General features: G+C 40.9%; 1 protein-coding gene across 1 annotated transcript in view; it reads right to left on the bottom strand.

Annotated features, from left to right (window-relative positions):
- Positions 1 to 4,045: 4,045 nt before the first annotated feature.
- The window catches only part of rnf145 (ring finger protein 145), an 80,748-nt gene continuing 71,098 nt past the window's right edge, over positions 4,046 to 13,695 (bottom strand). The window contains exons 9-10 of the mRNA XM_033029983.1: positions 7,913 to 8,269; positions 4,046 to 5,581 (exon numbers count right to left, since the gene is read on the bottom strand). Of these exons, the coding sequence (XP_032885874.1) occupies positions 5,054 to 5,581; positions 7,913 to 8,269 (885 nt within the window). The 3' untranslated portion in view covers positions 4,046 to 5,053. The remainder of the gene's footprint in view (positions 5,582 to 7,912; positions 8,270 to 13,695) is intronic.

Below are 13,695 nucleotides of genomic sequence, written 5' to 3' on the forward strand. Positions count from 1 at the left end.
CTGGAATCTTAATATTTGTACTTGGGCTCAAAACGGACTGATGAAATAAGACATTTAAATCTGGTAGACGTTGGAAACATGAAAATAAAAAATGCTACAAACACTTAGGGAGCTGTCCCACTGCGGCGACCTAATACGCGAGTTAAGAAGAGTCTTCGACCTTGAAGCTCGAGGGCACTCGCCTGGATTGACCGTCAGCGCTGAAGCCGCGAGCTGGATCGACCGACCGCACACACACACACTGCAAAGGCGGGCGCCAGGGAAACCTGGGGAGCGCTGTCTGAAATTCACACCCGCGATGATGAGGAAGGTAAAAGACGGCCGCACAGTGTACGGTAAGTCCTTTAGAAAGCGCGCGGGGGGGGGGGGGGGAGAGTGGGAGAGAAGGGGGGGAGAAGTGGGGAAGGAGTGGAGAAACATTTAAGAAGTCAGACAACGTTTAATAAAGTTTAGCAGGCATTTAACCTACCGGTTGGTTTTCCTTCGTCCTTAAAACACCAATGAGCCAAACGACTTCTCTTCAGCAATGTTTCCAGAAAATTATGGTGCACCCGCTGCTGATCTCAAAAGAAAACTGAATGGCATATTACCTAGGCTGGTAAGCAAATCATTCCTGTGAGGATAACATGTCTTTCGGTTTTCGTTTGACATCTGTATCAGGTACACCAACACTTCTGGGTAAAATCTATTTGGCCAATTGCAAAATGGCTCATAGAAAGAACAAATTCACAAAATTAAAGAACAAAAGCAAACATGTTGCAAATTCTACACAGGATCTCCATACCAACTTTGACAGCTAGGCACCTGTCAAAGTAAAGCCACTGTCGATCAGAATGACTGTTTTTATTATATTGTTAATTTTTAGGCCTACTTTCTTTTTAAAAATGGTAATTTTAATTTGTTTTTAAAGCTCTATGTATTATCCTTTTTAGTTCTTATTTTTACACTGAATGGAAACCGAGCAACGTTTTTTCGTTTCCTCTGTGTATGCGAGTACTCAGTGAAATGATATTAAAGAAATACTGAATACTGATGAATTGGTTGAATTTATTTATGGGATGTAAACATCATACGGATTTACTGCATTTCCCCAATTGTTCATGAGCTGTTACTGGTGAGCCTCCTTCCTTCATCATGTTCCATGTGTGAAATATGTATGAGCAGGGTGGTTGGATAGGTCTTGATCTAATTTATTTATTTAGCGAATGCAAAGTCCTTTAGCCAAGCAGTTGCCTCTTGATCTGCTGTATGAAGGGTGACAAGTCCTCCTTTGAGTCTTTGTTGAGGGCATGCTTCAATGAGGTGTTGCATTGTTTGCTGCTCTCCACAAGCACACCATGGGGTTGTACTGCTGCCCCATTTGTGAAGGCTGGCCAAGCAGGGGCCATGTCCAGTCCTGAATCTATTCAGCGTCGTCCACTGCTTCCTTGGGAGATTGGTGCCAGGGACCGGTAGGGTGGGGTCTGACACCAGATGTTTATTTGGGACGTCCTTGGACTCCCATTCCCTTTTCCAAGCTGATTGGATGGTGAAATCAGCTGGTGGTGGGTTCTTCCAAATTGGTCGTCTAGATGGAAGTCGAGCAGTGGGTGGGTTGAAAATGTCCATGTGAATTGGCAGATGAGGGGAGTTTTTGGTCTTTTGGAGCATCCTTTGAGTGAGGACTACTCGCCGGATGTGTGGAGGGGCTATGTTGGATAGGACAGGGAGCCAGGGGAGTGGTGTTGAGCGGATTGTTCCTGTGATGATCCTCATTGTTGAGTTCAATTGGGTATCCACATGGTGTGTGTGGGATGACCTGGACCAAACAGGGGCACAATATTCGGCTGAAGAAAATGCAAGGGCTAGTGCTGAAATGCGCAGTGAAGGAGACATTTCCCACTCAAACTGATACAACTTGGAGGGACTCGGAAATGCTTGTTTCCTTGCAACCTGCTGCCTATTTTCTATCAAATGGCAGCTACTGGTTTGGAAAGCATTGATAGGAAATGCTTCAAACTGCTCTAGAACATCTTGTGATGGTAAACACTGCAGCCAGAGTAGACTAGAGCCAGAGGAATTGAATAGAAATCAAGCAGTCTGTTAGGCACCAAATGACATGAACCATAAACATTGTACTCACCCGGGTATGTGGAGAGCATTTCCCCGTACTAACTCGTGTTCGCAGATGGTGGAAAGGCTTTGAGAAATCACGTGTCAAGTCACCACAGAATAGGCAGCTTCCGATTCGATTTTATAACTACAGTGTTTATCTGAACAATCTTATTTCTATCAATGAAGACCCCAAGGGTGCGGATGGTAATGCCACTTAGGGTGACAGAGTGGTGCAGCTCATAGAGCTGCAGCCTCAAGGCCAGAGATCAGAGTACAATCTGTGTTCAGGTGCTTTGTGAGTGGATTTTGCACGTTCTCCTAAACCATGAGAGTTTCCTTCATGTTCCAGTTTCTTCCCACATCATAAAGAAGCGCGTGTTTGGAGGTTATTGGCCTCTGTAAATTGTCCCTTGCATGTAGAAGTGGGATAATATAGAACTAGTGCGAACGGGTGATCGAAGATCAGCATGGACTCTATAGGCCAAAGGAGCAATTTCCAAACTGTATCTATCAATCATTTATGTCAAGAGTTGATCGTGGATCCTACACTACCCTCATCATCCACCCACAAAACTGGAAGACATCTCAATCCCAATAGACTATACAAGAAGAACACAAAACAAAATGGAAAGCTTCCTCTTTTTTGAGGATTTAGGCTGGACAACATTGCAGTGACCAATTCCCCCCAATGTTATCTTGGGTAGATGAATCTGCAACAGATTAACTGATGATGAATGATGTGCAATTTCCCTTCATATTAATTTCCTCAGTACCTGCTGCAGACCCAGTCTGGGAGCTTTGCCCTTTAGAATTATGACAACACTATGGTACTACCAAGCTACGCTTTGTAACGGCTAGAGATACCATACCCGAGTGTTTTGGTGCATCTTATAGGTAGCGTTCACCAATTCACTGGCTGAGAAAATACAGTGGTAACTAACAGAGTCTTCCTTTCCTACATTTGACTTTCTGATATAGCTCTGCATTAGGGTTTAGATCCACTGGATTATTCCCACCAAGTCACTAACTCTGGATCTTCTGGTGAGTGGAATATCTATGGAGGATAAGGGAGAAATATCGAATGGTAGTTCTCCCACTTCATGGACTTACTGGAGGCTCCCAAGGACTCTCCAGTGTGGACAAGGTTGCTGAAATATAAGAATGAATATGTCTCTTGGGCATCCTTTGCCTGCATCGATGGAGCAACAATTCAAGATATGTCCTATGTGGGGCATAGGCCAAAAATGGCAGGATTTCTTTACATTAATGATTCTTTGATGATCGCAACATTTTTGCTAGCTTTTAAAAATCATTTGCAAGTTCAGTACTTTGAAACTCTTCCAAATGCAGCTGACACGCAAGTACAATTAATGAAAAGACTTCAATAAACTGAAATAAAATATGCATAAAATGTACCGGGGGTATGTTGATTTTTCATCGTGAGGTTTACTGCTGGAGATTAAACATTTGAAGCTGCAATCTCAGCAAATACTCAGCAAATGACTAAAAATATACTGAATCTAAACAAGTTGTTTTTGTATGCTATACTTAAAGGCAACAGCATAAAATAGCCCAAATGAGTGAAAATGATCACAGAGTAGTAAAGACCAACATCTAATAAAGTGGACAGGTCTCAAAATCAATTGAGATGAAATATTCAATGGGATGTACTGAAGTTCAGTACAACCTGATTGCAGGTTCAATTTCTGCCTTGAGAGGTTAGTTGGGTTCTATCAAAGCAGGAAAAAAAATGGCTTTATGATTTCTGGGCAAGAAAGGGGAAGTGAAAAATCATTCCTGACTTCTATTTAATCATCCTTACTAAACAAATGTGTGTGAATGACAATGAAAGGAGGAACACACCTCGCAATGATGTCACAATTGAATTCTCAGTGCGCTCAGAAGTACCGAATTACATTAGAGTCACTGACTTTGAAAAGGAGAAATCAGCATCAGTGCATTTGGCGCATTCATTCAGACATACACATTCTCAAAATAAAGTCCCTGAGGAACTGGGTCAGAATGATTCTATCCATGATTTCATTTATTATTCAACACCAGCTTGCTTGTTCACAAATTGTTCACATTAGGAATGTCAACTTCCAAAAGCTACAGAGTAAGACTCCCCTTTCTCTGGGTCACTCACTGTTAATTAAAAAAAGTTTACCTTTTCTGTTTAAATGCACACGGTAAAGTAAAATCGGAAGTGAGCCTACCTGCTTACGCCATGATGAATTAAGAAAATGCATCAGTATTCACTTCTTCCAAAAAGAAAACTGTGCAAAACCAGTCAGCTACAAAATGGCTTTCTATGCTGTGTTTCATCATACAAGTTAATGTAATCATTTCCACAAATCATAACTTAAATGGAAAATACTGTACCCCTCAGGTTTCAGAATTCAAATGTGCCATAGTTATCGTGCAACTCTGCCCTCATCTGTATGCTGAAGTTCATCCCACTTATGACCCTTCAAGAAACCAAAGGAATCATAGTGTTCATAAAAGCTCCAGTCTACTTCATTGAGCAGGTAAAGAGAAACCAAAGTTATTCACGCACCATTCATCAGGTACTTACTAAATACCTTGGAAATGCACTATAAACTATGACAGTGCCTTTACAGTTGTTGAATATAGAGCTACAAAACTGTTTTATTTTATTAAAAAGTCTGCTTGCAGCATGTGACTCTAACCATGCTTAAAGCTTCTAATTATATATAAATATAATACGCCAGTCAATCTAATTATTTCATGCCTACAAAAGATCTAACAAAAACATCCTCTCCATTCTGTCATGGCTGTCTAATACTGTAAAGATGTGGCAACAAAATCACTAGCTCCCTTCTTAGAAAATGTCTCCAGACCTGCTTGTGAGAACATTACATTCAGTTTCTCTGTAAATGCATCTTATATCCCCCTCCTGTTTAAATTGACAAGTTCAAATTGAAAACAATTGCCAACATTATTTTAACATCACTGCAGTATCATGGCAGGTTAAGGATAACACAGCTTCATGGGAGTCTGACATCTCCATGTGTTGTTCATTTGAACTGTGTTGTCTTGCAGACAATTGCTGATCTTCACCCTCACAAAGTTCTGCTGGAAGTGGAAACTCAGCTTTTCCATTTTGTAGACATGGACTAGGTCCTGGTCCATCTGTGCCGAGGTCACCATGAGAAAGGCAATCAGTATTTAGATCCTTCTGTCTCTCTTCGTTATGCCCCAAAGGCCCATTTTCAGCAGCTAAAGGTGGATTTGAAACTTGACCAGGAGGCACATGATCTTGTCCGGCCAATTCTTGTTCTGTTCTGCCCTCATTAGGGGGCAACTGCTCGCCTGTCCCTTGCTGTGGTGTTGCCGCAATCAGCTGCACTTGAGATTTCAGCTGCTGATGGCACAACGGGCAGGTTTCTTGCACGTATAGCCACTTCTTGAGACACGCAGAATGAAAAAAATGGCTGCATGGTGTAATCACGGCAGAATGCATATCCTAAAGAAAAGAGAATTGAATTTGGTAAAAAAATGTGCTCATTGACAAGGCCTATCAGAGGGTAATTAAGGAAATAACAAGTCATGATGCCACCTTCCTCACTCAGGTTCACATTCATTTATTTTTATACGGAAACAAGGATGATCACCAAAAACGCAAATTATGCCCAATATCTTTCTTTGAGGTCAAATACTGTCCAACGCAGATCGATTAACTAAACATGCACTGCAAGTCCAATCTAGCTTTGCAAGGGCTATGCAGCTTAATATTAAAGGAGATTCTACCAATTCACTGAATTTGCACATGTTGGATCAGTGCCCTTTTTTGCCTTGCCAATTGGAGAGTGTATCTGGGTGTTTCTTGGCTGTGGTAATTGTATCTGGTTTCACTGCTTCATCTGGTGGCATGATCCAGATGTCAGGCACTCTGTCCAGGGAAGCTTTCCCCACAGCACTCCTTCACCTTTCTCTCTCTTTAAAGTATAAACATTATGAGGGGTATATGATAGACTGCAGGAAACCTTTCCCTATGACAGAGACAGATAAAACTACAGGACAAGCATCCAGAGTAAGAGGAAAGAGATTGCCCAGACTGTACCTGGAACTACTGCCCAAGTAGTTTAAGCTAGAATACATACAGCATTTAAGAGGCGTCTAGATGAGTGCTTAATTTGTCTGGGCGAGGAAAGCCAAGGACTGTGCGCAGGGATTAAAAAGGAAGGGTGCCAACTGACAGGCATGGAGATGCTTTGCCAAATGGCCTTTTTATCGTGCTGTACGATTCCATGCTGTGCGACTGACTGATCTCAAATATTGAGGTGATGAGGAAATATTGTTCTGCATAATAAGCAAAGTTAAGGTACAATATCCCACAGTAAAGGGAAGGAAGAATCAGATACGGTCACTTCAACAGTACAAGGGTTATCTGATGTTTAGCTATAGCAGACAGGAGACGAACAAGAGAAACACATCAAAGCAATGAAGGAACGCCCTTAATGGGCAAGCCATGCAGCTAAGTTGCCTTAGGTTCACAGTCCCAAGACACACGATCTGTTCAAGAGTAGAATTATTAACATTTCAGAGTTAGTTCTCTCTATTCATATGGACTAATTTTGTACTGGAATGCATGTTTGTGAATCTGCATGTGCAAGTAGAAGCAGAGATAATAGCAATGATATTACAAATAAACATGTAAGCTAGTGGCAATTCCTGCTATGGTACAATAAATAGAATGCCAACACAATGTTCAGTCTCACACATGAGAATAATTACCAAGTTACAAAGTGCTGCATGTATGCTGATGAGTGGCGTATCAGCCACTTTTAAAAGGAAAAGAACGAGGTACAGATGCAATGCAAAATTATATCAAGTAGGAATTGATAATCAAAAAGAAAATGATCAAACACAGTCCATATCAAACCTTAAAGAGCCAAACTATAGAGCAACACTTCTGCAAACAGTAAAATCTGTCCTTCTGGTCACCTTCAATAAATAGCCACCTGTGCAATAAACCCAGTGATTCTCAAAACCAATAGGTTTTTCATTTACATGCAATTCAATAGAACCTGCAACTCAATTAAACAGCCATCTGCTAACCTGGAAGCAGATGCTAGCTCTTAAAAAAACCCCATTATAGTGAAGAGACTTGCAAATAGAATCTTCACCTGGTCTAAGAATTTGTTTTGAGCATATTTCTGCCAACTATTCAAACATATTGTTATGGTTACCCATTCAAATTTTAGAAAGGCAATTTATTGTAGTTTATCGACTATTTCCAATTACAATTGCAAAGCTTAAAAAAAGTAAATATTTAAAAAAGCTCTCCAAGCATCATCAGCAAAAGACCTTGGAAATAAATATGTATTTTCTATTTTTTGATTGGACGAAAGATCCTCCCTCCCCATAGTAAAATATAAAACTTTGCATACTGATTCATTTAGACAAGCTACCTTTATTTTTACTGAAAGTACAATTTATACATGAATATGTCGATAAAATGTGAATGCTACCTCAATAGTTTAATATGGCCCTTACACTTGGCACTTAATAACCTCAATCTCAGTGAAATCTAATTAAATATCACAAATCACTTAAGTGTTTTTAAATAACCTCTAGTTTAAAGCAGCTTTGGTTGGATTTAAATCAACTTCATAGCACAAGTCACAATGGAAAATGATGAAAGGAATTTTATAGCAGTTTGGGATTAACAGAAGCTAATACACATACAGAATGTGAACTGAACATAAGGACAGCCAATTGTGATAGTCCTGAAAGAGACAGTTTGGGTACTAAAGCCAGGGTTTAAGTGTTTCACTGGTGCCGTGCTACATACCTGATAACAGATGGAACAAATGTCATTGTGCACTTCAAGCTGCTCTTTAGTGGCAGTTGGCAGCGAGTTGATCTTGTTTGCTGCATCCCTGCGGAGAAGAAAACTCTTCCATCCCAACTGTGCTCGAAGCCAGACATTGAAGTAGGAATGGACAAAGATGATGGATGAACCCATCCACGTCCATTCTCCTAATATTGTCTCTGCTATTCCATACGCAACAACGCATAAAGCCACCAGGAACTCAAGCAAGCGGTAAGTTCCATTCACATAATAGATGACGTCATCAAGATTTTCCATTGGTTCCTTACTGAACTCCTCCACCATGAAAAGAATATAGATGAAGAGTGTTCCAAGTACCTATTATCAATGGAAAGATAAGTTAAGAGCACGGTTTCAACCAAATATCAACTGTCTACATGTAATGAAGAATGTAGTCTAATTAGTGGATTTAGTTGCACTTCAATGTTTGGTGGCTCAATGAGTACATATTAATATCTAGCTAATAAATTAAACATTCAAATTTGATAAATTACAAAGTCATGCAGGAGGTGCTCAAGTAGCAAAAATGTAGTAATTCAATTTCTATAGCAAAATACCGAGAGGACTGTTGAATGCATCAATCTAAATCAGAGTAGAAAACATATCTATCATGAGATTCCACTCTTCAACCAACAGTCATCAGAATAGGAGTTTGGTTCAGTTTAGTTTAGAGATACAACATGGAAAGTGGTCCTTCGGCCCAGAGTTCACGATGACCATCGACCACCCACACGCTAGTTCCATGTTATCCCACTTTCGCACCCTACATACTGGAGGCAATTTACAGAAGCCAATTAACCTACAAACCTGCACGGCTTTGGGATGTGGGACGAAACTGGAGAAAAAACGAACCCGGAGAGCGTGTAAACTCACAGACAACACCCATAGTCACGGTCAAACCCGGGTCACTGCCACTGTGAGGCAGCAGCTCTACTGCTGCACCACTGTGCTACCTTTTAAAAAAAATCACTGTGACTGAAAACAATTCCTCTGAAGATTATACACATATTTAAATGAATGAGGTACCCAAGAATCATCTGTAATGTACAAACTCAATGAAAGCATACAGCTGAGATCAGTCTAAATCAAAAGGAATATAATTTGGTTATTATCAGACGGTCAGTGAGGTGGGGCAGTCAACATAATTGGGCTGACTAAATCAAAGTCAGCTGAAGGTAGCGAGAGAAAGTTAAAGGATATGGGATCCTGGGCTTTATAAATGTTGAGGAAATACAAAATTCCAACATTCAACTAAAGAATTAGTTCCAATTGGTATTCAGAACACAAAAATTCTGGAGTGCACACAAAAAAAGGAATAGATTAACTACAATGATTTGAGGAAGATGAAGATTGATAGAAATGTGTACAGACTGAAGAAGCTGGTTGTTCTAACTAGTGTGGAGAAGAGAGAAGATTTGATAAGCACATTTAAAATTATAAAGGGTTTAAGTTGGAATAATGAAAACTGTTTGATAATGTAACAAAATGCAGAAGTTATTGACAAAAGGACCAGAGTCTACGTGAGGAAGAACCTTTGTTTTTAAATACAGTGGTTAGAGGTTTGCGAAGTGCAATCTGTTTGTGTGATGATTACAAATTAAACAAAAAATCTTTCAAATAGCCTTCTAAAGGAAATATAGAAAAAAAGATTGCTGATATGTGGAGTAAGCATTAGGGAGTAGGATTAACTGGGCTGCCCACTGAAAGACATGCTGCAAATTTACAGATTAAATAGCTTCCTTCTATTCTATGATTCGATAAAGGTTCTATGTTTAGCAATGATGAGGATCCAAATATTCCAGAATTGGCTTTTATTGACACAATGTCAGATATTTCTTTCAAGTATTAATGTAGTTTAGTGATACAGAGCTGAAACAGGCCCTTCGGCCCACTGATTCAGCGCCGACTAGCAATCACCCTGTATACTAGAACACCCTACACTGGAGACAATTTCCAATTCTTATCAAAGCCAATTAAAGCCAGCGGTAGAGTTGCTGCCTTGCAGCGCCAGAGACCCGGGTTCAATCCCCACTACCGGTGCTGTCTGTACGGAGTTTGTATGTTGGTGTGTAGATGGAAACTGTCAAACCCGAGAAAGTCTCAGCATTAAAGATCACTGAATTAAGTCTGACGAATAAATTAGAATAGAAAAAAGGAGTTTACTCGGACTGGCCATTTCCCAACTGTTGGTCCATTGCTCCATAATTCACAATGCTTCATGTGTTCATTTTCGTAGTTATTAATTGTGATCCCCGTCACAAAACTACGAAAATGAACCCCCTGGGGTTCCACCTCTTTCAGTTTTACAAAGCGGCAAGTTCCAGACACTCAGCACTCTGAACAGTGAAAAAAATCTTCAACTTTCCTCCAATCCTCTACCATGTAATTTTTGTAAATGTATTTTTCCTGCAGATATATCCACCCTGTTCACCATGTCCAACCCTCTCAATTTGATACAACTTACTTTGTTTTGTTCCAAAAGAAACCATTCCAGAACTCTACAAAATACTAGAGGCAAATGAGCGCTTCATATTATTCTAACATGACCTGCTTGGTCTTACATTCTGCGCTTCAGCCTCTAAAGTGTCCAAATGAAGCTTTTAAACGTTGATTATCTGTTCTGCGATCTTCAGATATCTGGAGACGTGCACTTCAGGTAACAAATAGGTTTGAAAATAAAGAACTTGGCACTAATCACTGTGGAACCCCACTGAAAGTGGAACTCCCGTTGACCATTTTTAATATTAATGTGAGATTCTGGTGCTGCTATCACCATCAGCATTTATTATCCATCCCCAACATGCCAAGGCAGTACAAGTGCACTATTAAGTGAACTGCATATTTGAACTTCTGCAGTCCACCTAATTAAGATACAATCAATAATTCAAATCAATCTTTGTACTTTACTTTGATAGTTAATGATAAAATGAATAAACTTAAGTTGGCAGGGGTGAAGACTATCATATGAAACTCATACAGCAATGTTCAGGGACTGAAATCATGCATCCCCAACAACCATCATTGTCTTTCGTTGTGCAAGTTATGACATAACCATATAACCATATAACAATTACAGCACGGAAACAGGCCATCTCGACCCCTCTAGTCCGTGCCGAACACATAGTCTCCCCTAGTCCCATATAACTGCGCTCAGACCATAACCCTCCATTCCTTTCCCATCCATATAACTATCCAATTTATTTTTAAATGATAAAAACGAACCTGCCTCCACCACCTTCACTGGAAGCTCATTCCACACAGCTACCACTCTCTGCGTAAAGAAGTTCCCCCTCATGTTACCCCTAAACTTCAGTCCCTTAATTCTCAAGTCATGTCCCCTTGTTTGAATCTTCCCTACTCTCAGTGGGAAAAGCTTTTCCACGTCAACTCTGTAACTAGCATAGAATTTTCTTCTCCATTTCCACTGACCAATTTTACCCAGTCTCTCTGATGCTACAAGCAATTCTATGATGCGTCAATTTCAAGAACAGGCACCATTACCTCATCTCTGGAATTTGGACTGATTATAAAGAACTTTGAAGCCAATTAATCCGGGTGAAAACCAATCCCATGTCAGTAAGTGGGTTACTTAGCAAGAAATGATGCTAGTTCTCTTGAATGCCTTCAGAAATGCAGGTCTTTTCCCACAGCCTTCATTATAAATAACATTATAAATTGTAGATTGATACAAAATGCTGGAGTAACTCAGCGGGACAGACAGCATCTCTGAAGGGAAGGAACGGGTGACATTTCGGGTCGAGACCCTTCTTCAGACTAGAGCAAGAGGATGGGAAATGAGAGATATAGAACAAATGAATGAAAAATATGCAAAAAAGTAACGGTGATAAAGGAAACAGGCCATTGTAAGCTGTTTGCTGGGTGAGAACGAGAAGCTGTTGCGACTGGTGGGGGAGGGATGGAGAGAAGGGGAATGCAGGGGTTACTTAAAGTTAGATAAATCAATATTCATACCGCTGGGTTGCAAGCTTCATTCACATTATCCATTGTGTTGGCTGGAAGCCAGTGAATTTGACAGGAAACAGCTGCTATCAGCCATCAGCTTTTTTTTTTAACACATAGTGCAAGCCCAAAGTTCAAGATCTACTGGGAAGACAAATGCTATCAGCTAAACTGTCTGATTGAATGTGCCACTGATCCCAAAGAGCAGTGTTATGCCAAAGAGAGGGACTGGATTCACATCACACCCAAATTTTATTCTAGGGATCCTTCACAGATGATATTTAACAATATTTATTTCAATTGTGTGGGAAAAGGTTTTGCGTTTTATTTTCTGCTTTTGGTACTCAAATGTTTTTTCATTTTTTTTCATGATTTTGGTCTCTTATCTTCAGACACCTCTTTGACCACTGGCAACATTTCATGGCAGGGTCATGCAAAATGCTCTGAGAACTACTCACAGTTTAGGGCTTTGCCAGGTGTCTGATACATCTGGACGGTTCAACCGTCCACAAACAAAAAAGTGTATGTGGGCAGGCCTGCAACAGTGAGTCTGGGCAGCAGAGAAGGTCATGGATGACATGAAAACAAGTTTCCTTTTACCAAGGCAACTTTTATTTTCTACTTGTCAATTTCCAAAGTAACTTAAGTGGTTCTCTAGTTACTAATATAAATAACATTATAACCAATTTGATTTGCGTAATACAAAACGAAGTACACAATTTGTCATTTGTTCAATTTGACAATTGAGTAATAGCAGAACTACCTGAACATACACAAATGGACTTGGTGAGTAAAGGACTTGGATAAATTTACATTTAACAAATGAATAGATTTGATTATTACATAAGTTAGACACACTAATTTGTTGCAGCAAGAGTGCATCGGTGATGGAAACCAGTATAATCCATGTTGATCACACTCACAACAATTGTCTCCAGCTTGAAGAGCCACAGCTCAGAGGGGATGAGGAGAAATAAAGGCCACGTGCATCAGGGAAGGAGAAAGTTGACTGGAGACTGCTCCAACAAACCTTCACAACAAACCTTCACAGCTGTAGGAATACATACTGCAGAAACAAGGACAGAGTCCCCCCCCTGTCCTAACCTACAAACTACCAGCCGTCACATACAACATATATTCCTCCGACATTTTCGCCACTTCCAAGGGGATCCCACCACTGGCCACATCTTCCCATCTCCTCCTCTTTCTGCTTTCCGCAGAGACCATTCCCTCCGTAACTCCCTGGTCAATTTGTCCCTTCCCACCCAAACCACCCCATCCCCTGGTACCTTGCAACCACAGGAAATGCTACACTTGTCGCTTTACCTCCCACCTTGACTCCATCCAAGGACCAAAGCCGTCTTTCCAGGTGAGGCAGAGGCTCTCCTGCACCTCCTCCAACCTCATCTATTGCATCCTCTGTTCCAGGTGTCAACTGCTCTATATCGGTGAGACCAAGTGCAGGCTTGGTGAATGCTTCGCCCAACACCTCCGCTCAGTTCGCAATAACCAACCTGATCTCCCAGTGGCTCAGCACTTCAACTCCCCCTCCCATTCCGAATCCGACCTTTCTGTCTTGGGCCTCCTCCATGGCCAGATTGAGGCCCACCGCAAATTGGAGGAACAGCACCTCATATATAACTTGGGCAGTTTACTCCCCAGAGGTATGAACATTGACTTCTCCAATTTCAGGTAGTCCTTGCTTTCTTCCTCCTTCTCCTCCCTTCCCAGCTCTCCCACAGCCTACTGTCTCTGCCGCTTCCTTTCTTCCCCCCCCCCCCCCC

This window comes from Amblyraja radiata, chromosome 11 (assembly GCF_010909765.2).
Source record: "Amblyraja radiata isolate CabotCenter1 chromosome 11, sAmbRad1.1.pri, whole genome shotgun sequence".
Lineage (NCBI taxonomy): Eukaryota > Metazoa > Chordata > Chondrichthyes > Rajiformes > Rajidae > Amblyraja > Amblyraja radiata.